Raw genomic sequence first — 23,907 nt, forward strand, 5'->3', positions numbered from 1 at the left:
CCACAATAACCCATCCAGTATTTCACTACACGTGTTTACATCGGTAATTACATATACAGTAACTTCAGAAAGTATTCACACCCCTTGAATTTTTTGCACATTTTGTTGTGTCACAGCCTCAATTTAAAATGGGATCAAATTGAGATTTGTTCTCACTGATTGACACATAATACCCCATAATGTCAAAATGCAATTTCTTTTTCAGAATTTTTTCTCCAGATTAATTAAACAAGAAAAGCGAAAATGTCTCGAGTCAATAAGTATTCAACCCCTTTGCTATGACACTCCAAATTGAGCTCAGGTGCATCTAATTTCCTTTCATTATCCTTGAGATGTCTCTACAACTTGATTGGAGTCCACCTGTGGCCAATTCAATTGATTGGACATTATTTAGAAAGAAACACACCTTTCTATACGAGGTCCCACAGTTGACAGTGCGTGTCAGAGCAGAAACTCTACGATGGAGTCCAAGGAACTGTCCGGAAAACTCCGAGATAGAATTGTGAGAAGGCATAGATCTGGGGAAGGGTAGAAAACAATTTCTAGAGTGTTGAAGTTCCGAAGAGCACAGTGAGCTCCATCATTAAGGAATGGAAAGAATATTGAACCACCCAGACTCTTCCTCGAGCTGGCCGTCCGACCAAACTGAGCAACCAGGCAAGAAATACCTTGGTCAGGTAGGTGACCAAGAACCCAGTGACCACTCTGATAGAACTACAGAGTTCCTTGGCTGAGATGGGAGAACCTGCCGGAAGGACAACCGTCTCTGAAGCACTTTACAAATCTAGGCTTTATGGGAGAGTGTCCAGATGGAAATCACTTCTGAGAAAAAGGCACATGGCAGCACACCTGGAGTTTGCAAAAAGGCACGTGAAAGATTCTGAGAGCACGAGGCAAAATATTATTTGGTCTGATGAAACAAAAATTGAACTCTGCCCTGAATGCAAAGTACTACGTCGCATAGAGCACAGCTCATCACCCATCTAACACCATCCGTACCATGAAGTATGGTGCTGGCTGCATCATGTCATGGGGATGCTTTTCAGCGGCAGGGACTGGGAGAATTGTAAGGACAGAGGGAACAATGAATGGAGCCAAATACAGGCAAATCCTTGAGGAGAACCTGCTTCAGAGTGGAAATGACGTTAGACTGCAGTGATGATTTACGTTCCAACAGGACAATGACCCCAAGGATACAGCCAAAGCAACACTGGAATGGCTTCAGAACAAGAACATCAAAGTTATTGGGGGGCCCAGCCAAAGCCCAGACTTGAATCCCATTGAAAATATGTGGAAAGACTTGAAGATTGCTATTTACCGACGGTTTCCATCCAACTTGACAGAGCGTGAGCAAATCTGCAACGAAGAATGGGAGAAACTCCCCAAATCCAGATGTGCAAAGCTGATACAGACATACCCAAGAAGACTCAACGCTAATACAGACATACCCAAGAAGACTCAATGCTAATACAGACATACCCAAGAAGACTTAAATCTGATACAGACATACCCAAGAAGACTCAATGCTAATACAGACATACCCAAGAAGACTCAAATCTGATACAGACATACCCAAGAAGACTCAACGCTAATACAGACATACCCAAGAAGACTCAACGCTAATACAGACATACCCAAGAAGACTCAACGCTAATACAGACATACCCAAGAAGACTCAAATCTGATACAGACATACCCAAGAAGACTCAATGCTAATACAGACATACCCAAGAAGACTCAAATGTGATAAAGACATACCCAAGAAGACTGAAATCTGATACAGACATACCCAAGAAGACTCAAATCTGATACAGACATACCCAAGAAGACTCAAAGCTGTAACAGACATACCCAAGAAGACTCAAATGTGACACAGACATACCCAAGAAGACTGAAATCTGATACAGACATGAGACATACCCAAGAAGACTCAAAGCTGTTACAGACATACCCAAGAAGACTCAAATCTGATACAGACATACCCAAGAAGACTCAATGCTAATACAGACATACCCAAGAAGACTCAACGCTAATACAGACATACCCAAGAAGACTCAACGCTAATACATACATACCCAAGAAGACTCAATGCTGATACAGACATACCCAAGAAGACTCAACGCTAATACAGACATACCCAGTAAGACTCCAATCTGATACAGACATACCCAGTAAGACTCCAATCTGATACAGACATACCCAAGAAGACTCAATGCTAATACAGACATACCCAGTAAGACTCCAATCTGATACAGACATACCCAAGAAGACTCAAAGCTGTTACAGACATACCCAAGAAGACTCAATGCTAATACAGACATACCCAAGAAGACAACGCTAATACAGACATACCCAAGAAGACTCAACGCTAATATGGACATACCCAAGAAGACTCATCGCTAATACAGACATACCCAAGAAGACTCAACGCTAATACAGACATACCCAAGAAGACTCAAAGCTGATACAGACATACCCAAGAAGACTCAACGCTAATACAGACATACCCAAGAAGACTCAACGCTAATACAGACATACCCAAGAAGACTCAAATCTGATACAGACATAACCAAGAAGACTCAATGCTAATACAGACATACCCAAGAAGACTCAATGCTAATACAGACATACCCAAGAAGACTCAAAGCTGATACAGACATACCCAAGAAGACTCAACGCTAATACAGACATACCCAAGAAGACTGAAAGCTGACACAGACATACCCATGAAGACTCAAAGCTGATACAGACATACCCAAGAAGACAACGCTAATACAAACATACCCAAGAAGACTCAAAGCTGATACAGACATACCCAAGAAGACTCAACGCTAATACAGACATACCCAAGAAGACTGAAAGCTGACACAGACATACCCAAGAAGACTGAAAGCTGATACAGACATACCCAAGAAGACTCAACGCTAATACAGACATACCCAAGAAGACAACGCTAATACAAACATACCCAAGAAGACTCAAAGCTGATACAGACATACCCAAGAAGACTCAACGCTAATACAGACATACCCAAGAAGACTGAAAGCTGATACAGACATACCCAAGAAGACTGAAAGCTGATACAGACATACCCAAGAAGACTCAACGCTAATACAGACATACCCAAGAAGACTGAAAGCTGACACAGACATACCCAAGAAGACTGAAAGCTGATACAGACATACCCAAGAAGACTCAAAGCTGACACAGACATACCCAAGAAGACTGAAAGCTGATACAGACATACCCAAGAAGACTGAAAGCTGATACAGTCATACCCAAGAAGACTACTCGCTAATACAGACATACCCAAGAAGACTCAAAGCTGATACAGACATACCCAAGAAGACTCAACGCTAATACAGACATACCCAAGAAGACTCAACGCTAATACAGACATACCCAAGAAGACTCAACGCTAATACAGACATACCGAAGAAGACTCAACACTAATACAGACATACCAAAGAAGACTCAAAGCTGATACAGACATACCCAAGAAGACTCAACGCTAATACAGACACACCCAAGAAGACTCAACGCTAATACATACATACCCAAGAAGACTCAACGCTAATACAGACATACCCAAGAAGACTCAACGCTAATACAGACAGACCCAAGATGACTGAAAGCTGACACAGACATACCCAGGAAGACTCAACGCTAAACAGACATACCCAAGAAGACTCAAAGCTGACACAGACATACCCAAGAAGACTGAAAGCTGATACAGACATACCCAAGAAGACTCAAACCTGACACCGACATACCCAAGAAGACTGAAAGCTGATACAGACATACCCAAGAAGACTCAACGCTAATACAGACATACCCAAGAAGACTCAATGCTAATACAGACATACCCAAGAAGACTCAAAGCTGATACAGACATACCCAAGAAGACTCAACGCTAATACAGACATACCCAAGAAGACTGAAAGCTGACACAGACATACCCATGAAGACTCAAAGCTGATACAGACATACCCAAGAAGACTCAACGCTAATACAAACATACCCAAGAAGACTCAAAGCTGATACAGACATACCCAAGAAGACTCAACGCTAATACAGACATACCCAAGAAGACTGAAAGCTGACACAGACATACCCAAGAAGACTGAAAGCTGATACAGACATACCCAAGAAGACTCAACACTAATACAGACATACCCAAGAAGACTGAAAGCTGACACAGACATACCCAAGAAGACTGAAAGCTGATACAGACATACCCAAGAAGACTCAAAGCTGACACAGACATACCCAAGAAGACTGAAAGCTGATACAGACATACCCAAGAAGACTGAAAGCTGATACAGTCATACCCAAGAAGACTCAACGCTAATACAGACATACCCAAGAAGACTCAAAGCTGATACAGACATACCCAAGAAGACTCAACGCTAATACAGACATACCCAAGAAGACTCAACGCTAATACAGACATACCCAAGAAGACTCAATGCTAATACAGACATACCCAAGAAGACTCAACGCTAATACAGACATACCGAAGAAGACTCAACACTAATACAGACATACCAAAGAAGACTCAAAGCTGATACAGACATACCCAAGAAGACTCAACGCTAATACAGACACACCCAAGAAGACTCAACGCTAATACATACATACCCAAGAAGACTCAACGCTAATACAGACATACCCAAGAAGACTCAACGCTAATACAGACAGACCCAAGATGACTGAAAGCTGACACAGACATACCCAAGAAGACTCAACGCTAAACAGACATACCCAAGAAGACTCAAAGCTGACACAGACATACCCAAGAAGACTGAAAGCTGATACAGACATACCCAAGAAGACTCAAACCTGACACCGACATACCCAAGAAGACTGAAAGCTGATACAGACATACCCAAGAAGACTCAAAGCTGACACAGACATACCCAAGAAGACTCAACGCTAATACAGACATACCCAAGAAGACTCAAAGCTGATACAGACATACCCAAGAAGACTGTAAGCTGACACAGACATACCCAAGAAGACTCAACGCTCATACAGACATACCCAAGAAGACTCAAAGCTGATACAGACATATCCAAGAAGACTGTAAGCTGACACAGACATACCCAAGAAGATTCAAAGCTGGAATCGCTGCCAAAACCGCTTCTACGAAGTATTTACTTTGAGTGCTGAAAACTTGTGTAAATTGGATATTACTAGGGCATGCCCGTACTATATCTATATCTAAAATTATATCCCCCCCTCTATTTACATGAAATGGTTTGGTCCATGAAATGTTTTGGTCCATTCGCAACGCCAAAGCGAACGGCGAACGCTTTACATGAAATGGTTTGGTCCATGAAATGTTTTGGTCCATTCGCAACGCCAAAGCGAACGGCGAACGGCTTGCGAGTACAGTGACAATCCCCCCCCCCCCCCTCTATTTACATGAAACATGACATGAAATTTGTCCGTTTAATTAGTTTTAAAACATAGTTTAACGCCAACATATGGCATGCACGTACCCGTACTATCCGTAATGGCGCACGCTCTCACAGGAGCTCCGGAAGGTCGTATATCGCAGTTACGATGAATCGCAAATTAGTTTTTATTAGTTTTATTATTAGTTTTAAAACATAGTTTAACGCCAACATAGCGCCAACATAGTTTGCAAACGTGAAATAAATGAATACGCTCTCAAATGTGCCATCCGAGGCAGAGTGTGTTCGCCACGTTCGGCACACGCGATAGCTCGCTGCTCTCTGATTGGTTGAATCGTTTTTTGGACATAGCTCGGTAAGTAATTGTCCGATTAATATGAAACCTTGAAAAGGCACATCCTCGGGTCCCCAGCAATATACCTGGCAAGTTTAAAGTATATCGGACCCGTGGTTGTCGAGAAACAGCGGTCACAGACAAACAAACAAACACACAGAGATTACTGGAATTATAGATAGATGTATCTTGTGGTGCTGTGCACACACGACTCGATTGCCAGAGAGGTAGGCCACAACGTGTTGGTACAAACAAAGTCTTTATTAAGAGCTCGCACTTCAGCACTGGGCGGGCTCGAGCTTAGAGCCCGCATATATGTCCCGAGGCCACGCCTTGTTCCCGGGCGTGGCTGATCGGTCGAAAGGCGGGGCATGCGCTTTCGTTCCCCGCCTGGACGCTCGCGCCACCCACTGGTGCGCGGAATTATTGTCCTTTGTGTCCGCCACACGCGACCCCCCAGAATTCCCGCGCACCTGAAGGGTGAGTTTGCGGGGAAGCCGGATGACCCGGCCGAAACGCCCCCTGGCGATGGGTGCAGGGCTGGGGGGTAGCGGGGCTGGGGGGTGCCGGGGGTCCGACCGCCGGGGGGCGGCCTCGACGCGGAGGCAGAGCTGCTTGCGGGGGGTGGTCCAGATCGAGGTGGGCCGGCTTGAGGCGGTCCACGGAGATGCGATCCAGGGCAACGCCGATGTCGATGGTGAAATATTTGTCCCCGGTCTCCAGTACGCGGAAGGGCCCGTCGTACAGGGGCCGTAGCGGTGCCTGGTGGGCGTCGTGCCGGACGAAGACGTACTACGCCGTGCGAAGCTCCGGGGCGATGTGGGAAGACGGGCAACCGTGGTGTGCCGTCGGCACCGGGGCGAACCTCCAGGCGGTCTCCTGAAGGGCGGAGCGCTGTTGCGCCGCGGACCAAGGAGCCGTGGAGTCGGGGATAAATTCGCCCGGTACCCGCAGTGGTTGCCCGAAGACCAACTCCACCGAGGACGCACGCAGGTCGTCCTTGGGCACCATCCTGAGGCCCAGCAGGACCCAGGGGAGCCTGTCGGCCCAGCTGCCGTCGCGGAGGCTGGCCCGGACCGCGGCCTTCATCGAGCGATGAAAGCGCTCACACAGGCCATTGGCCTGGGGGTGGTAGGCCGTGGTGCGGTGTAGTTTCACGCCGAGCCCTTGCGCCACCGCGGCCCAGAGCTCCGAGGTGAACTGGGGGCCGCGGTCGGACGAGATGTCCGAGGGGGCACCGAACCGGGCAACCCAAGTGGCGATGAAGGCTTGCGCCACATCAGCCGCAGACGTCGCCGCCAATGGGATGGCCTCCGGCCACCGTGTGGTGCGGTCCACCATGGTGAGGAGGTGGGGGAACCCCCGCGAGGGGGGCAGAGGTCCCATCAGGTCGACGTGCACTTGGTCGAACCGACGCTCGGGCACCACAAACGGGGCCAACGGGGCCTGGGTGTGGCGGTGGACCTTTGCGCGCTGGCACGCGCGGCACGTCCTGGCCCAGTCGCGGACGTCCTTCCTGAGGCCATTGCAGACGAACTTCGCCGCGACGAGCTTCTGGGAGGCCTTCGCGCCCGGGTGGGACAGGCCATGGATGGCGTCGAACCCTGGGCGCTGCCAGCCAGCGGGCACGATGGGGCGAGGTCGGCCGAGGGAGACGTCGCACAGGAGGGCCGCGCCCGTGGCGTCGAACGGCACCTCGGTGACGCGGAGGCCCGTGATGGCGGTCTGCAAGGCCTGGATGCCGGGGTTGGCGGTCTGGTCCTCCGACATCCAGGCATAGTCGATCCCGAGGTGGACCCTGTGCGCGACGGACCGGGAAAGGCAATCCGCCACCGGGTTGTCTTTACCCGCCACGTGACGGATGTCCGTCGTATACTCGGACACGGCAGAGAGGTGACGCTGCTGCCGTGCCGACCTTGGCTCGGTGACCTTGGCCATCGCGAACACAAGGGGCTTGTGGTCGACGAAAGCCGTGAACGGGCGGCCCTCCAGCAGATGGCGGAAGTGTCGGACCGCCAGGTGGAGCCCGAGCAACTCGCGGTCGAAGGTGCTGTAGCGGCATTCGTGCGGGTGAAGCTGCCGGCTAAAAAACGTCAGCGGTTGCCAAGCACCACGCACCCACTGCTCGTGCACCGCGCCCACCACGTAGTCCGACGCGTCGGTAGTGAGGGCGATCGGCGCATCGGGCGCCGGGTGCGCCAGCATGGTGGCGTTGGCCAGGGCCAGCTTTGCGCCCGCAAACGCCGTGGCCATCGGCTCCGAGCAGGCGATGTCACCTTTGCCCGGCTTGCCCCGGAGGGCCTCGTGCAGGGGGCGGAGGAGCTGAGCGACGTGGGGCACGAAGCGGTGGTAAAAATTTACCATGCCCAGGAACTCCTGGAGCCCCTTGATCATGCGGGGTCGCGGGAAATCCCTGACCGCCTCCATCTTGGCCGGTAAAGGGACGGCCCCGTGCCTGGTGATGCGGTGCCCCAAGAAGTCGATGGTGGCGACGCCGAAACGGCACTTTGCGGGGTTGATGATTAGGCCATGCTGGCCCAGGCATTCGAAAAGCGTGCGGAGGTGGAGCAGGTGCTCCGCCCGGGACGCGCTCGTGACTAGGATGTCGTCCAGGTAGACAAAGAGGAAAGGTAAGTCACGCAAGACGCTGTCCATAAGCCGTTGGAATGCCTGGGCCGCATTCTTCAACCCGAAAGGCATTCTCAGGAACTCAAAGAGGCCGAAAGGGGTGATGACGGCCGTCTTCGGGACATCGTCCGGTTGTACGGGGACCTGGTGGTAGCCCCGGATGAGGTCCACCTTGGAAAACACGGTCGTGTTTGCCAACCGGGCGGAAAAGTCCTGGATATGCGGGACCGGGTAGCGGTTGGGGGTGGTGGCATCGTTGAGCCGGAGGTAGTCCCCACACGGCCGCCATCCCCCGCCGGGCTTCGGCACAATGTGCAGAGGAGAAGCCCAAGCGCTGTTGGAGCGCCGTACGATCCCCAGCCGCTCCAGCGTGGCAAACTCCGCTTTCGCCATGGTGAGCATCGTGGGTTCGAGTCGGCGTGCCCGGGCGTAGACCGGCGGCCCGACTGTGGGTATATGGTGCTCCACCCCGTGTTGAACGGCCACCGCTGAGAAGGTGGGCCGCATGAGGGCCGGGAAACTGGCTAGGAGGCGGATAAAGTCGTCCGCTGCTGGAAGCGTGCAAACTAAACTCGCCGGGACGGAACCTTCCAGCAAGCTGCTTGGCAAGCTGCTCGGTGAGCCACTCAGTGAGCCGCTCAACGAGCCGCTCAGCAAACAAGCGAGCGAGCTGAAGGTTTCGGCCTGGACGAGATGTCTGCGCTTCACGTCGACCAACAGCCCATGCGCACATAGGAAGTCCACGCCCAGCAGGGCCATTGGCACGCTGGCGGTCATGAACGACCATTGAAAGCGCTGCCCTCCAAACCGCAGTGAGAGGCAACGCTTCCCGAATGTGCGGATGGGTGTACCGTTGGCGGCAAGCAAAGCGGGACCCCGGCCTGTGGCTTGCTTGTCGGACGTGGAGGCGGGGAGGACGCTTACCTGCGCTCCTGTGTCGCAAAGGAAACAGCGCCCGGACAAGGTGTCCGTGATGAACAGGAGGCTGCCGGAATGGCCGACGCTCAGGGCCGCTAATGAGCGCCGGCCCGTTCGTTTCCCGACCCGTCAAAAGAGCACGGCGGGCGACACGTTTTAGCCTTGCGGCCGAACCTGCCGTGGTAGTCGCACCAGGTTTGCGGCGGTGAAGGCCACGGCGGCCGTGGTGGTGGCGGCGGCGGTAGTGGGCGGGGTGCAGCAGCGGCCACGAGGGAAGCCGGGGGCGCTGTAGCCTCTGCCCCAGGATCCACTATGGCAGCACCGTAAACCGACCGCGTGTCGCAGGCCGCGAAAAACTTGTCGGCCTCTCCGGCCAGGTCACGGGGTTCCGTGATTTTGGAACCAGCCAGCGCGAGGCGCACCTGTATCGGTAGCTGGCGGAGGAAAAGCGCACGAAACAAGAAATCCGGGCACTGGTCTCCAAGCAGCGACAGCATGTAATCCATCCCGATGGATGGTCGTGTGTCGCCGAGGGCGGGAAGGTCCAGGAGGCGGTCGGCCCGTTCGATCTCCGTGAGCCCGAACGTGGCGAGGAGGAGATGTTTAAGCGCCTCGTACTTGTTGTCGCCCGGCGGCGCCAAAGGATGGACACGACTCGGGCGGCAGTGCCGGGCCCGAGGGTGGCAACCACGTGGTAGTACCAGGTCTCGTCTGCCGTGATGCCTCGGAGCTGAAATTGAGCTTCGGCCTGCACAAACCAAACGTCGGCTTGTGCTTCCCAAAACTCCGGGAGTTTGACGGCGACGGCGTTGGTAGCCATGGCGCGTTCGGGGGTCAGCAACGGCTGAACCAATCGGGGTCACCAGTGTGGTGCTGTGCACACACGACTCGATTGCCAGAGAGGTAGGCCACAACGCGTTGGTACAAACAGAGTCTTTATTAAGAGCTTGCACTTCAGCACTGGGCGGGCTCGAGCTTAGAGCCCGCATATATGTCCCGAGGCCACGCCTTGTTCCCGGGCGTGGCCGATCGGTCGAAAGGCAGGGCATGCGCTTTCGTTCCCCGCCTGGACGCTCACGCCACCCACTGGTGCGCGGAATTATTGTCCTTTGTGCCCGCCACAATGTCATTTTTAATTAATTTGGAATAAATTCTAAAAAATATTCCATTTTGACATTATGGGTATTATGTGTAGTTCAGTGTCAATTTCATCCATTATAAATTCAGGCTGTAACACGACAAATTGTGAAGAAAGTCGAGGGGTGTGAATACTTTCCGAAGGCACTGTACACGTCAGTCCGAGTTCATTACAAACCGATTTTGTTTCCGCAGTATCCTGTCTGTTCAGGACAACTTCCTGCTGCAGTTCCGTATGGAGGTGGGTCACTCGGTGGGTTTCCTCATTCATCCGACAAAATATTAACCTGGATAACTCGGACAGCCGAGCTAACAATCCCTCTTGTGAACTAAATTGTGGTCACTTCCCAAACAACTACATCAGCCGTAATAGATCATGGCTGGGTCTCCTCTATAAAGGCATGAATTTTGGAACATCACAATGGGGTGTACTCTCTCTGTGATTGACAACGGGATGGGTTGGGGGAGGAGGGGTTTGGTGTGCTCTAATCACTATGGGATCATCTATTTATTACGTACACATCGGAGGAGCGAGGATTTGGGGATGGAAGTTAGGCCAGTGTGTACATTGTGCATACAGTGGGAGAGGAGGCTCGGGTTGATGTCGATCTGCCATGTCTATGTATTTAGTAATACATCCGATGATCTACCATAGGACTAGCCTAATATCTCAGAGCTAGGTGTACTCTACTCACAGCCGGGGTTCAATTCCCGACCTGACTGTAAACCATCATCTTGGTGTTTCACAGGGATGTTAAGTGGGGTGTTCTGTCTAGTTGGTGGACATTAAAAATCCCATGTTGTCTTTCACAGGGAGTAGGTGGGTTATCACCAGCACCCTAAACGAATTACAAATTCCTGTGCTAACCTGCAGGGAGCGGTGCATCAGCATTGCCCTCAGCAGTGATGCAACAGCAGACATGTGCTGCTTATATGAAAGAAGAAGACCCGACAGCAATAAACCCCATTCTCTCTTAAACCTGTCCCCATATTTCTAATCATCTATTTCCTCTCCCTTTTTCCTCACCACCTACTCTGTTTATACCTATAGGATTCTGGCCAGGAGCAGCGACGGAGGGACTTTGAGAAGATCTTTGCCCACTATGATCTGGTAAGATCAATCATCACTGAAACACCTGTTGTGCTGCATTATATGGGCTAAACGAATACATCCAGGGTCCTTCAAAAAGGACGGCACATTAAAAATTGTTTTACATTTTCTGAAAAATTGTACTTACATTATTTTTATTTTTTATTTTTATTTTTATTTTTTGCATACAAGATCGAGGCTCGTGTAAGAGCTAACATTAATGACAAAAAAACCGACACACAAAACATAAAATAAAGGGAGCGGGAGACAAGATGAGGAGAGGGGGAAGCACACAAACACAACATTTGAGAGCAGAGACATCGGGAGATCTGTGGGCGGGAGGGGGCTTGGGGGAAGGAGGTGTGGGAAATGGGGGGTGGGGGGAGAGGTATAAAACACATGGACACTGCTAGGACTTCCAGGAAAGAAGTCGGAATTTCAAAAAAGTGTATCTGGGGTGAATTAGCGGGGGTAGAAAAGATCAAGGTTTTGGTTGGGGGAAGATAAGATGGTGGTGAACAGCTGTTATAAAGACCTGGAGGGAGGAGTGGGATTGAAGAGAGTGAGGGAGTTAGTTCCAGAGGCGGGAAAAAAGAGGAATGAAAGAGTGAAGGTGAGCAGAGATTCTTGATTTTGGCAGTTTAACCATAAGAGGGTTGCTGGCAGATCTTGTGCACCCTCTAGGAATATTAGGGGGACAGAGCACAGAGAGAGCTGGGGGAGCAAGGCCGGAGAGGAGTCGGTAGAAGACAGAAAGACCACCAACCTGCCTGCGGTGAGTGAGTGAAAGGCCCTCGGAGATAGCTACATCGCGGGAGATTCCAATGATATGAAAGCTTTGGTTTCAACAGCGTGAAGCCGAGCTAGGTGTGAGGCAGGAGCACCGGCCCAGAGGGGAGAACAATATTCCAGAACAGTTGAAATGTATATTAGAATACAGTTATACAGTCCAAAGTAAAGAGTTTTTACTCGAGGTCAACAAGAGCTTTGTGCTGCTGCTGCTGTTGTTGTTGTGGAGGAGGGGCAAATTTTGAAATGTGCACCCATTGGTTGGACACCCGCCGGACCACACCCATATCTGTTGCTTGACTCCACCCACCATAGCACCGAGACAAAATTATATGGCCTCCATCTTGGTTTTCTGGTGGGCCTAATACATTAGGCCTGCAGGCCTCTGCTGATTATATACTGCCCGGGTTTGTTGCGTTATATTTCCATTGGCTTTATTTGGGTTGAATGTTATTGACATAGAGGGATCCCGAAAAATCTAATAATATGTCAAATAATAGTAAGGTTTAATCAAGGCCGTCAGAATGCCAAAAGGAGTATTCAAGTAATCCACCATCATATTAGCAGTGTGTGGCCTAGCCCCGCCATGCTGGAATAATGTTATCCAGCAGATGCACGCCAGAGTTCTCCAGATGAGACGTATAACCATATCCTGCAGTAGTTCAAGGTAAGAGTTGGAGGTAACTGTCTGACCGAGGAAAGCGGGGCGGACGATACCTGCAGATGAGAGTGGGTACTACACGGTGCAGCATAAAGGATCTAGAGGTCGTGAGGGTTTTCCTTAACCCACAATCACATGTTTTGTTTATTAACGTAACAGTTCAGATCGAGGGAGATGTTCTTCACCTGTTAACGAAATCGGCTTGTAAGGTATCTCGACAAACTACGATCAATTGTCGTACACGTTTATTCACTCTGCCGATACAGGCCCGATTCACCTCAGCGCCATCCGAGCTGGGGCGTAGGGATACAATGCGGTCCCGGTGTAGGGATACAACGGTGAATATTTGCAGCTTCATACATGACATCCTCCCCTTTAAGTCCAAAATTACCAAGAGCAATACGTGCTAGATTTCAAGAATTGACATTTCAAAAGCAACATTTCCAAAACATGTGAAAATATGTGTGCAAACGATTTTGAGAATAATGAAAATACGTGAAAATAGAACATGTGTCACTGTGAAAATAGAACATGTGTCACCGTGAAAAAAAACATCTTCAAAGATTCAACCAGTCGGGTGCTTTTCTCTCACGCATTGAGCGTCGCGGTGTACCAGTGGATACAGAGTCCGAGGTGATTCCTTTGGTCTCCACGAAGGGTGTAGCGTTCACAGAGGTTTTCGGGGCATCCGAGCCGGCTGGAGCGGCCACGACGATCTCCGGCAGTGGCGGGTCGAAATGTTGTCCTGACTGTGACGATGCTGCAGGCTCCATCGACTCACAGTGACGGTAGGTTATGTGGTCCTGATGTCGACGAATTTCGCGGCCGTCCTGCAGACGAATCATGCAGGACAGTGGACCTGGCTTCTCGATGATGTCCCCCGGTAGCCACGTCGCACCTGCACCAAAATTTCGGGCAAACACTGGATCTCCAATGTTGATACATCGACTGTTGGACGACTTATCGTGCACCAACTTTTGATTAAGCTGGCTCTGATAAACATTTGACGATATGTCTGGTTTGAGATTGTCAAGTATCGATCTCAAGTGTCGTTTCATCAATAACTCAGACGGAGCTGCACCGGTTGTTGATTGTGGCGTGATGCGGTATTTGAACAGGAGACGAGAAAGCTTTGTTTCCAGGGTTCCCTCCTGAAGTTTCTGCAATCCGGATTTGATGATTCCCACGGATCGTTCGGCCAAGCCATTTGAAGCCTGGTGATGTGGGCTGACAAACTTATGTTTGATGCTGTTCCGATGACGTGTGAACTCGGCAAACTCGGTACTGGAAAAACACGAACCGTTATCACTCACGATCATCCTGGGCAGACCATGAGTGGCGAAACAGCGTCTGAGTCTTTCGATGACAATGGCTGACGTAGTACCACGCATCACATAGGCATCGATCCATTTTGTGTGCGCGTCCGTAATTATTAGAATCATGCTGCCGTTAATAGGCCCGGCATAATCGAGATGTAGGCGATGCCACGGTTCGCTGGGCCATTCCCAGGGATGCAGTGGCACTTTCGCAGGTGTATTCCGGGTGCTCTGGCAGGGGTAACAATGTTGAACATGATGTTCGATATCAGCATCAAGATTCGGCCACCACACATAGTTTCTAGCGAGTGACTTCATCTTCACAATCCCGGGGTGACAGTCATGGATTTCATCCATGAACCTGGAACGCAGATTTTTTGGGGATCACGACACGACATCCCCAGAGTAGGCAACCATTTTCCACATTGAGTTCGTTTTTACGTGCTTTAAAAGCCGCAAAATCTGGGTCACCCTCAGGTAGCAAATGCCATCCAAGCTGTACAGCCTGGACAGTTCTGGACAGAACGGGGTCTCGTCGAGTATGAGTGCGGATCTGGCCGGAATCGACAGCACAATCTTCCAGATGATCCATCAGTGCGATAATGGATCCTGGTGTAGGCGAATCATCAACGGATTCTGGAAGGGGTAACCGACTCATGGCATCTGCATTTGTGATAGACGAACCGGGCTTATAACATATGGTGTAGTCATAAGCAGCGAGAAACGGGGACCAGCGGATGATCCTGGGCGGTAGTGTGTCAGATGTCGCCTTAGTTGGACCAAACAGACTGATCAGCGGCTTGTGATCAGTGCGAATCGTGACATGATGTCCAAGAAGGTACTGGCGAAATTTGCTGACGCCGAAAACGATTCCCAATCCTTCCTTGTCAAGTTGGGAATAGTTCTTCTCTGCCGGGGACAACGTTCTGGATGCAAATGCAACCGGTCTTTCCGTACCATCAGGCATCACGTGTGATAATACACTCCCCACTCCATACCGACAGGCATTGCATGTCAGCACAAGATCCTTCTCTGGATCAAAATGAACGAGAACATTGGACGATTTGAGCAGATCCTTAGAGGTCTGGAATGCTGATTGTTCATTGGATCCCCAGCTCCAGGAGACTCCTTTCCTCAAAAGCCGATAAAGGGGGCCCAAAACGTCGGTCACATTCGGGATGTAACGACCATAGAACTGAAGCAAACCGAGGTATGACTTCAATTCGGTCACATCTCGTGGAGCAGGAGCATCCTTGATAGCTCAGAATTTCTCATCTGTCGGGTGTAGACCCTCGGCATCAATCGTATGACCCAGGTACGTGACTGATGGCACCATAAACTTGCACTTGTCTCGACGCAAACGTAGGCCGGAGTCCGAAATCTTCTTCAGAACTCTCTCCAGGTTTTGTAGATGTTCCGCATCCGTACGACCAGTAACCAGAATATCATCCTGGTAACAAACGGCGTTGTGTTCGGCGGCAAACAAACTGTCCATGACACGCTGATAAATTCCATGTGCAGATTTCACTCCAAAACTGAGTCGGTGGTACCTGTACAACCCACGATGCGTGTTGATGGTAAGATACTGTTTCGAATTCTCGTCCAAGCGGAGCTGTAGATAGGCGGATTTGAGATCGAGTTTCGTAAAAGTCTTGCCTCCCGTGAGACGAGCATAGAGGTCTTCGATCCTCGGGATTGGATATTTATCCAATGAAGAACACCTGTTCACGGTCATTTTATAATCTCCACATATGCGGATGGACTGGTCCGATTTTATGACCGGAACGATGGGCGCCGCCCATTCGGCATACTGGATTCGCTCGATGATCCCCAGATTTTCAAGATGATCCAGTTCCTTGTCAATCCGCTCCCGCAGGGCGAAAGGGACTGGGCGAGCTCTGCAAAATATAGGATTGGCATCCCGGTCAACACTGACTTTAGCCGTATGTCCTTTCAAGGTTCCAAGCTCATCCTTGAAGACATCCGGGTACGTATCCAGCACATTTTTGAGTGTGTATGCTGCGGTAGGAGAAACGTTGGCTGCCCGGAGTTGATGAATGCTTTTCCACTTCAGTCGAATTATGCTCAACCAGTTCCTGCCGAGTAAGGAAGGGCCCTTTCCAGGAATGACGATCAGGGGTAGGTGAAACTCTCGGTTATCGTAGCCCACCGTGACGTCACATGTACCGCAGGGAACAATCTTCTCACCTGTATAGGTGGAGAGTCCATAGGTAGTAGGTTTCAGATGGGGTCGGTCAGCATCACTCCACAGGTTTGTGAAAACAGCATGGCTGATGAGCGAGACGGCAGCACCAGTGTCGACCTCCATTTGCAATGGTCGATTGTTGACGACAACAGTGGCAAGAAGAGGGTGCCGCCTATGGTGAGAATCAATATGAAGCAGGTCATACGATTCTGAGTTGTCGGAAACAGAGCTCACCTGGTCAAGCTCAGGTTCCTCCGAACCGATAAACTGATGAATCTTGTCAGCAGCTTTCCCTTTTCCCGATTTGCGAGTGATGCAAGCTGGAGCAATATGGCCAGTTTTCGAACAAAAATGGCAGGTGGCATCTTTGAACCGACACGACTCCGGAGGGTGCTTTCCGTTGCACCGAAAACATTTGTTGTGTGTTTGAGACTGCACTGGCTTCTGACGAGAAGCCTTGTTCCAACGTTTTGGCCGAACATGATCCAACCGATTCACAGCAGGGCTGGTACCAGACGAGCGAGTGGCACCGATGCTGGTAGCGTTGCGTTCAGCACTTTCCATGGAAATGGCGGTGTCTCTGACATTTTGGAACGTCAGTCTTCTCTCAGCAAGCAGGTGTCTACGAGTGCGGACATCGGACATGCCAACCACTACCAAATCACGGAGCATGTCGTCAATCGTGTCCCCAAACTCACACAGATGTGACATTTTTTTGAGGTGTGCAATGAAGTCTGCGATCGACTGACCTTGATGCTGTCTGCACATGTAAAAATTAAACCGACACAGGATGACTGAAGGAGATGGATGTTCCTTCAAAGCGGCCTTGAGCTCTGCAGACGTGAGCTCCTGGATTGTCCGAGGCCGAATCAGGTTTTTAACAAGTGTGAACGTCTCACCTCCGCAAACGGACAGGAAGACGACCTTCATCCGGGCTTTGGTCGCGATGTCGTTCGCCTCGAAGTAAAAAGACAACCGCTCAGAATACGTGTCAAAATCTCCCTCATGAGGGTCGAATTCATCGATATGGCCGAAATAAGTCATGGTCTAGATGTTTATCCTCGTCGCCATGTAAGGTATCTCGACAAACTACGATCAATTGTCATACACGTTTATTCACTCTGCCGATACAGGCCCGATTCACCTCAGCACCATCCGAGCTGGGGCATAGGGATACAATGCGGTCCCGGTGTAGGGATACAATGCGGTCCCGGTGTAGGGATACAATGCGGTCCCGGTGTAGGGATACAATGCGGTCCCGGTGTAGGGATGCAACGGTGAATATTTGCAGCTTCATACATGACAGGCTCCACCATGGTCCATTCGTCATCGTACCTACTGACCACAAAAATCAACCCAGCAATCTTTATCATTTCCATAATGCTAAAAGTTTTCGGCATTTGAATCTTGTTAGGAAAAAGTTCTTCGTGCAAACTCATTTATTTCTGCTGTTAACTATCAAATTGTCCTTCGTCACCTGTACGTTCAAATTTGTTGATCAAAACCATAATCAGACCTCTATGGTGTGTGTTGTGAGGCAGTTGCAGGAGAAGTACATGGAGAAGAGGAAGAAGTTGTTTCTTGGGTTTGTTTATCTAGAGAAAGCATTCGATCGGGTTCCACGCAAAGTATTGACATGGGCATTGAGGAAGTTAGGAGTGGAGGAATGGTTGATCAGAGTAGTGATGGCAATGTACAAAAGAGCGCGCACAGCTGTAAGGACGAAGGACGGGAATAGTGGTGAGTTTGAGGTGAAGGTGGGAGTGCATCAGGGGTCGGTACTAAGTCCACTACTACTTGTAGCTGTGATGGAGGTGCTGGCTCAGAACGTAAAGGAGGGTTTACCGTGGGAGTTGTATGCAGATGATCTGGTGTTGATTGCGGAAAGTATGGATGGACTGAAGGAAAAGATGAACATGTGGAAGGAATGTATGGAGACAAAAGGTCTGAAGGTGAATATCGGAAAGACGAAGGTGATGGCAAGTGGTAAAGCATGTGGTGAGGTGGAAAGAACTGGGAAGTGGCCCTGTGCTGTGTGTAGGAAGGGTGTCGGAGTGAACTCCATTCAGTGTACAATGTGTGCTGAGTGGGTTCATCAAAAATGTAGTGGTCTGAGAGGGTCATTAACCAGTGTGGCAGCTACATTCAAATGTAAGGTGTGCACAGAGGGAGCTGCAGATGGAGGAAATGTTGAGTTGGATCTTGGAGACGGCGTGAAGCTGGAAGGTGTGAAAACATTTTGCTACCTCGGAGACATGCTGAATGGAGAAGGTGGATCAGACTCGGCAACGGTTGCTCGAGTGAGATGTGCATGGAAGAAGTTTCGGGAATTGAGTGGCGTGCTGATGATGAGGGGAGTGTCGTTGAAGCTGAAGGGAAAGGTGTGTGCTGCATGTGTGAGAAGTGTTATGATTTATGGGAGCGAGACATGGGTAATGAACATAGAGCAGCAACGAAGGTTGGAAAGGGTGGAAATGCGAATGGTTCGACGGATGTGCGGAGTATCGTTGAGAGAGAGGAAGACAAATGATGAATTGCGAAAGATGATGGGAATAGAGCCTGTGATTGATGCTGTGAAGAGGAACAGGTTGAGATGGTTTGGTCATGTGTTGAGGAAGGATGAAAGTGACTGGTTGAGAAGAGTGATGGAAATGAATGTAGAAGGAAGTAGAAGATGGGGAAGACCGAGAAAGACTTGGCTAAAGATGGTGGAAGAAGAAATGCGGGCAAGGGGGTTAACAAGGAGAGATGCAGAAAATAGGGCAAAATGGAGAAGATTGTCATGGGGACCGCAAGGCTAACCCCCGCTCTAGCAGGGAAAATGGCCTTTCAAATGCATGTTGTTGTTGTTGTTGTTGTTGTATGGTGTGCGTCTGCAGTTGACTTGTTCACAAAAAATCTCACTGTGTCTGAACGACATTTTCGGTCTTATAATAACGCTTGACGATACAAACAGGTTGTTCTGCATTGTACGGAAGACACCATGACTGTAACTGAAGGGGTAAGATGACACAGGTAACATGCCATGAATTCCCAATGCTGGTCACAGTGTTGCCATTTCTTCCGCTCTACATCACACGGTTCAAAGATTATAACAAAACAAATGAAGTGAAATAACCTTCTTTTTTTTTACAGCATAGCCCATCGGGCAGAGCCGTCTAGAACAGTATTTGTCCATCCGTATGTATGTATGTATGTATGTATGTATGTACGTATGTATGTATGTATGTATGTATGTATGTATGTATGTATGTCCCCTCAAACGTATACCAATCAGAGCTAAGAATCTGGTCACATGACAGGGTGATGTGATTACGTCTGATGTCATTACGGCGGTGCAGCGGCTGACTCTCCACCCTCTGCCATTTTGACTTTAATGCCGTTCATGCCGAACATATCGTCGAACCTGTCATATATCACAATCACCATGCTCTACCTTTACGTTTTTCATTCAGTGTGAAACACAAACAAACCGATTGTTAAAATGACCATCAAATATCGAAAGCATTGGCGTTACGTCTCTTCCAACAATATGGTACGTATAGGCCTGAGGCGTTATAACTAATCTTCGGACCGCTTCGGACAAATTAAGCCCAGGTTTCTTAATACAGTAGTATATCGTTTTCGTAAAAAAAATATATATATATATAGTGTGGCGGACACGAAAGCCCACTGGCGTGGTGACATCATTCCGCGCACCAAGTGGGCGAGGGCCATGCCCGAGGGCGTGGCCTGAGGATATACACGGGGCGCGCAGCCCGGAGCGCGCTAGTGTTACAGTGAGCTCCTGAAATAAAGACGCTTATAAGTTACCGCTTGTCCGCTTCCTCCTTGCTCGCAAGCAGCGCGCGTAACGCCACGCTTTACTGGTGACCTCGACGTTGGATCTGCCGGAGCGATCCTTCCACACACGACGCCATTGCCATGGCCAACTTCATCAAACTTCCGGAATTTTGGGAGGCCCAGGCCGAAGTCTGGTTCATCCAAGCCGAAGCCAAATTTCAGCTTCGGCGCCTCACCGGCGACGACACGCGCTACTGCCACGTCGTCGCCTCCCTCGGGCCCGGCACGGCCGCTCGAGTTGTGTCCGTCCTTTGCCACCCACCGGACGGCCACAAGTACGAGGCACTCAAGCGGCTACTCCTAGCCACGTTCGGCCTCACGGACGACGCACGGGCCGACCGCCTCCTGGATCTCCCCGAGCTCGGCGACACGCGCCCGTCGGTCCGAATGGACCATATGCTGTCACTGTTGGGTGACGAAGCCCCCGGTTCTCTATTCCGGGCGCTTTTCCGTCGCCAACTTCCAGCGCAGGTTCGCCTCGCATTGGCCGGGACCGTGCTAACGGAACCCCGAGCATTGGCAGCCGAGGCGCACAGGTACTTTGCGGCCGTCACGGAGTTCGAGGCTGATGCTGCTGATGATGCTGATCCACAGCATCAGCTTACACAGCATGCTGATACGCACCTCGTGACCGCCGCCATGCCCCGCCCACCGCCACGGCGAAAACCGCCACCGCGGGGAAACCCGCCAACTCCACTGGCCTGGCGGAGCCAGCCGCGCTCTTCCAGCTCCACCACCTGGTGCTGGTTCCACGCCAAGTTCGGCCACGAGGCTCGGCAGTGTCATCCGCCATGCTCCTTCAACAGGTTGGGAAACGCCCGGGCCGGCGCTCAATAGTGGCGATGAGCGCCGGCCGTTCGAGCAGCCTGCTGTTCATAACGGACACGTTATCCGGGCGCCGTTACCTGTGCGACACGGGAGCGCAGGTGAGTGTCGTTCCCGCCGGTACGTCAGACAAGCACGCCGCGGGCGGGGGCCCCGCGCTGCTTGCCGCGAACGGGACGCCCATCCGTACGTACGGAAAACGCTGCCTCTCTCTGCAGTTCGGAGGGCAGGTTTTCCGATGGACGTTCGTCACCGCCGACGTGCCCATGGCACTGCTTGGCGCGGACTTCCTGTGCGCTAATGGGCTCCTGGTCGACGTAAAGCGCAGACGTCTTGTCCAGGCCGAGACGTTCAGCTCGCTCGCTTGTGCGCTGCCCAGCTCGTCGAGCGGCTCGCCGAGCAGCTTGCCAAGCGGCTTGCCAAACGGTTCGGTTCCGGCCACATTGATCTGTACGCTTCCGGCAGCGGACGCATTCACCCGCCTCCTCGCCGGCTTCCCGGCCCTCACGCGGCCCACCTTCTCAGCGGGGCCGTCAAGCACGGGGTGGCCCATCACATCCCCACCGTCGGGCCACCGGTCTATGCCCGGGCACGCCGCCTCGAGCCGACGAAGCTGGCGGTGGCAAAAGCGGCGTTCGCTACCCTGGAGCGACTCGGCATCGTTCGGCGCTCGGAGAGTGCTTGTGCGTCGCCGCTGCACATCGTGCCGAAGCCCGGCAGGAGATGGCGACCGTGCGGGGACTATCGCCGTCTCAATGACGCCACCACTCCCGACCGCTACCCCGTCCCCCACATTCAGGACTTTTCCGCCCGTTTGGCGGGCATGTCCTTCTTCTCAAAGGTGGACCTCATACGCGGCTACCATCAGGTCCCCGTCAGGCCGGAAGACGTCCCGAAGACGGCGGTCATCACGCCATTCGGACTCTTCGAGTTCCTGCGGATGCCCTTCAGTCTGAAGAATGCGGCTCAGGCGTTCCAGCGACTGATGGACAGCGTCCTGCGTGACTTGGATTTTGTCTACGTCTACCTGGACGATATCCTCGTCGCCAGCACATCCCGCGAAGAGCACCTACGCCACCTCCGCATGCTCTTCGAATGCCTGGGCCAGCATGGCCTGATTGTGAACCCCGCAAAGTGCCGGTTCGGCGTCGCCGTAATCGATTTTCTGGGGCACCGTGTCACCATGCACGGAGCCGTCCCCCTGCCGGCCAAGGTGGAGGCGGTGAAGGGGTTCCGCGCCCCCGCACGATCAGAGGGCTGCAGGAGTTCCTGGGCATGGTGAACTTTTACCATCGGTTCCTGCCCCGTATCGCCCAGCTCCTGCGCCCCCTGCACGAAGCTCTCCGAGGTAAGCCGGGCAAAGGCGACGTTACCTGGACCGAGCAGATGGACACGGCGTTCACGGGCGCGAAGCTCGCCTTGGCTAACGCCACCATGCTCGCGCACCCGGCGCCCGATGCACCGATCGCCCTCACCACCGACGCCTCGGACTACGCAGTGGGCGCGGTGCACGAGCAATGGGTGCGTGGAGCTTGGCAACCGCTGGCGTTCTTTAGCCGGCAGCTTCGCCCGCCCGAACGCCGTTACAGTACCTTCGACCGCGAGTTGCTCGGGCTTCACTTGGCGGTCAGGCACTTCCGCCATCTGCTCGAGGGCCGTGCGTTCACGGCCTTCGTCGACCACAAGCCGCTGATCTTCGCGATGGGCAAGGTCACCGAGCCGTGGTCAGCCCGGCAGCAGCGTCACCTCTCGGCGGTGTCCGAGTACACGACGGACATCCGGCACGTCGCGGGGAAGGACAACCCGGTGGCGGATTGCCTTTCCCGGGCCGTCGCCCACGCAGTCCACCTCGGCATCGACTATGCCCGGATGGCAGCGGACCAGGCCACTGACCCCGACGTCCAGGCCTTGCGGACCGCCGTCACGGGCCTCCGCGTCACCGAGGTGCTGTTCGACGGCGCGGGCGCGGCCCTCTTGTGCGACGTCTCCCTCCGGCGGCCTCGCCCCATCGTGCCCGCGGGCTGGCAGCGCCAGGTGTTTGACGCCATCCACGGCCTGTCCCACCTGGGCGCGAGGGCCTCCCAAAGGCTGATCGCCGACAAGTTCGTCTGTCATGGCCTCCGGAAGGCCGTCCGTGGCTGGGCCAGGACGTGCCTCGCGTGCCAGCGCGCCAAGGTGCACCGGCACACCCAGGCCCCGTTGGCCCCGTTCACGGTGCCGGAACGCCGGTTTGACCATGTCCATGTGGACCTGGTGGGACCTCTGCCCCCCTCGCGGGGTTTCACCCACGTCCTCACCATGGTGGACCGCACCACCCGGTGGCCGGAGGCCGTGCCCTTGGCATCGACGACGGCGGCGGACGTCGCGCAGGCTTTCATCGCCACCTGGGTCGCCCGGTTCGGCGCCCCCTCAGACATCTCGTCCGACCGCAGCCCCCAGTTCACCTCGGAGCTCTGGGGGGCGGTCACGCAGCGGCTCGGGGTCTGGCTGCACCGAACCACGGCCTACCACCCCCAGGCTAACGGCCTATGTGAGCGATTTCACCGCTCATTGAAGGCCGCGCTCCGGGCCACCCTCCGCGACGGCGGCTGGGTCGACAGGCTCCCCTGGGTCCTGCTGGGCCTCCGGACGGCGCCCAAGGAGGACCTGCGCGCATCCGCGGCGGAGTTGGTCTTCAGGCAACCGCTGCGGGTGCCGGGCGAGTTCCTCCCCGACTCCACGGCACCATGGTCCGCGGCAC

General features: G+C 52.3%; 1 protein-coding gene across 1 annotated transcript in view; it reads left to right on the forward strand.

The window, feature by feature from the left end:
- The window catches only part of LOC137412634 (secretagogin-like), a 187,026-nt gene that overhangs the window by 141,718 nt on the left and 21,401 nt on the right, over positions 1-23,907 (forward strand). The window contains exons 8-9 of the mRNA XM_078785138.1: positions 10,633-10,678; positions 11,489-11,548. Of these exons, the coding sequence (XP_078641264.1) occupies positions 10,633-10,678; positions 11,489-11,548 (106 nt within the window). The remainder of the gene's footprint in view (positions 1-10,632; positions 10,679-11,488; positions 11,549-23,907) is intronic.

The sequence above is a fragment of the Myxine glutinosa genome, chromosome 9 (genome assembly GCF_964187855.1).
Source record: "Myxine glutinosa chromosome 9, kmMyxGlut1.1, whole genome shotgun sequence".
Classification (NCBI taxonomy): Eukaryota; Metazoa; Chordata; class Myxini; order Myxiniformes; family Myxinidae; genus Myxine; species Myxine glutinosa.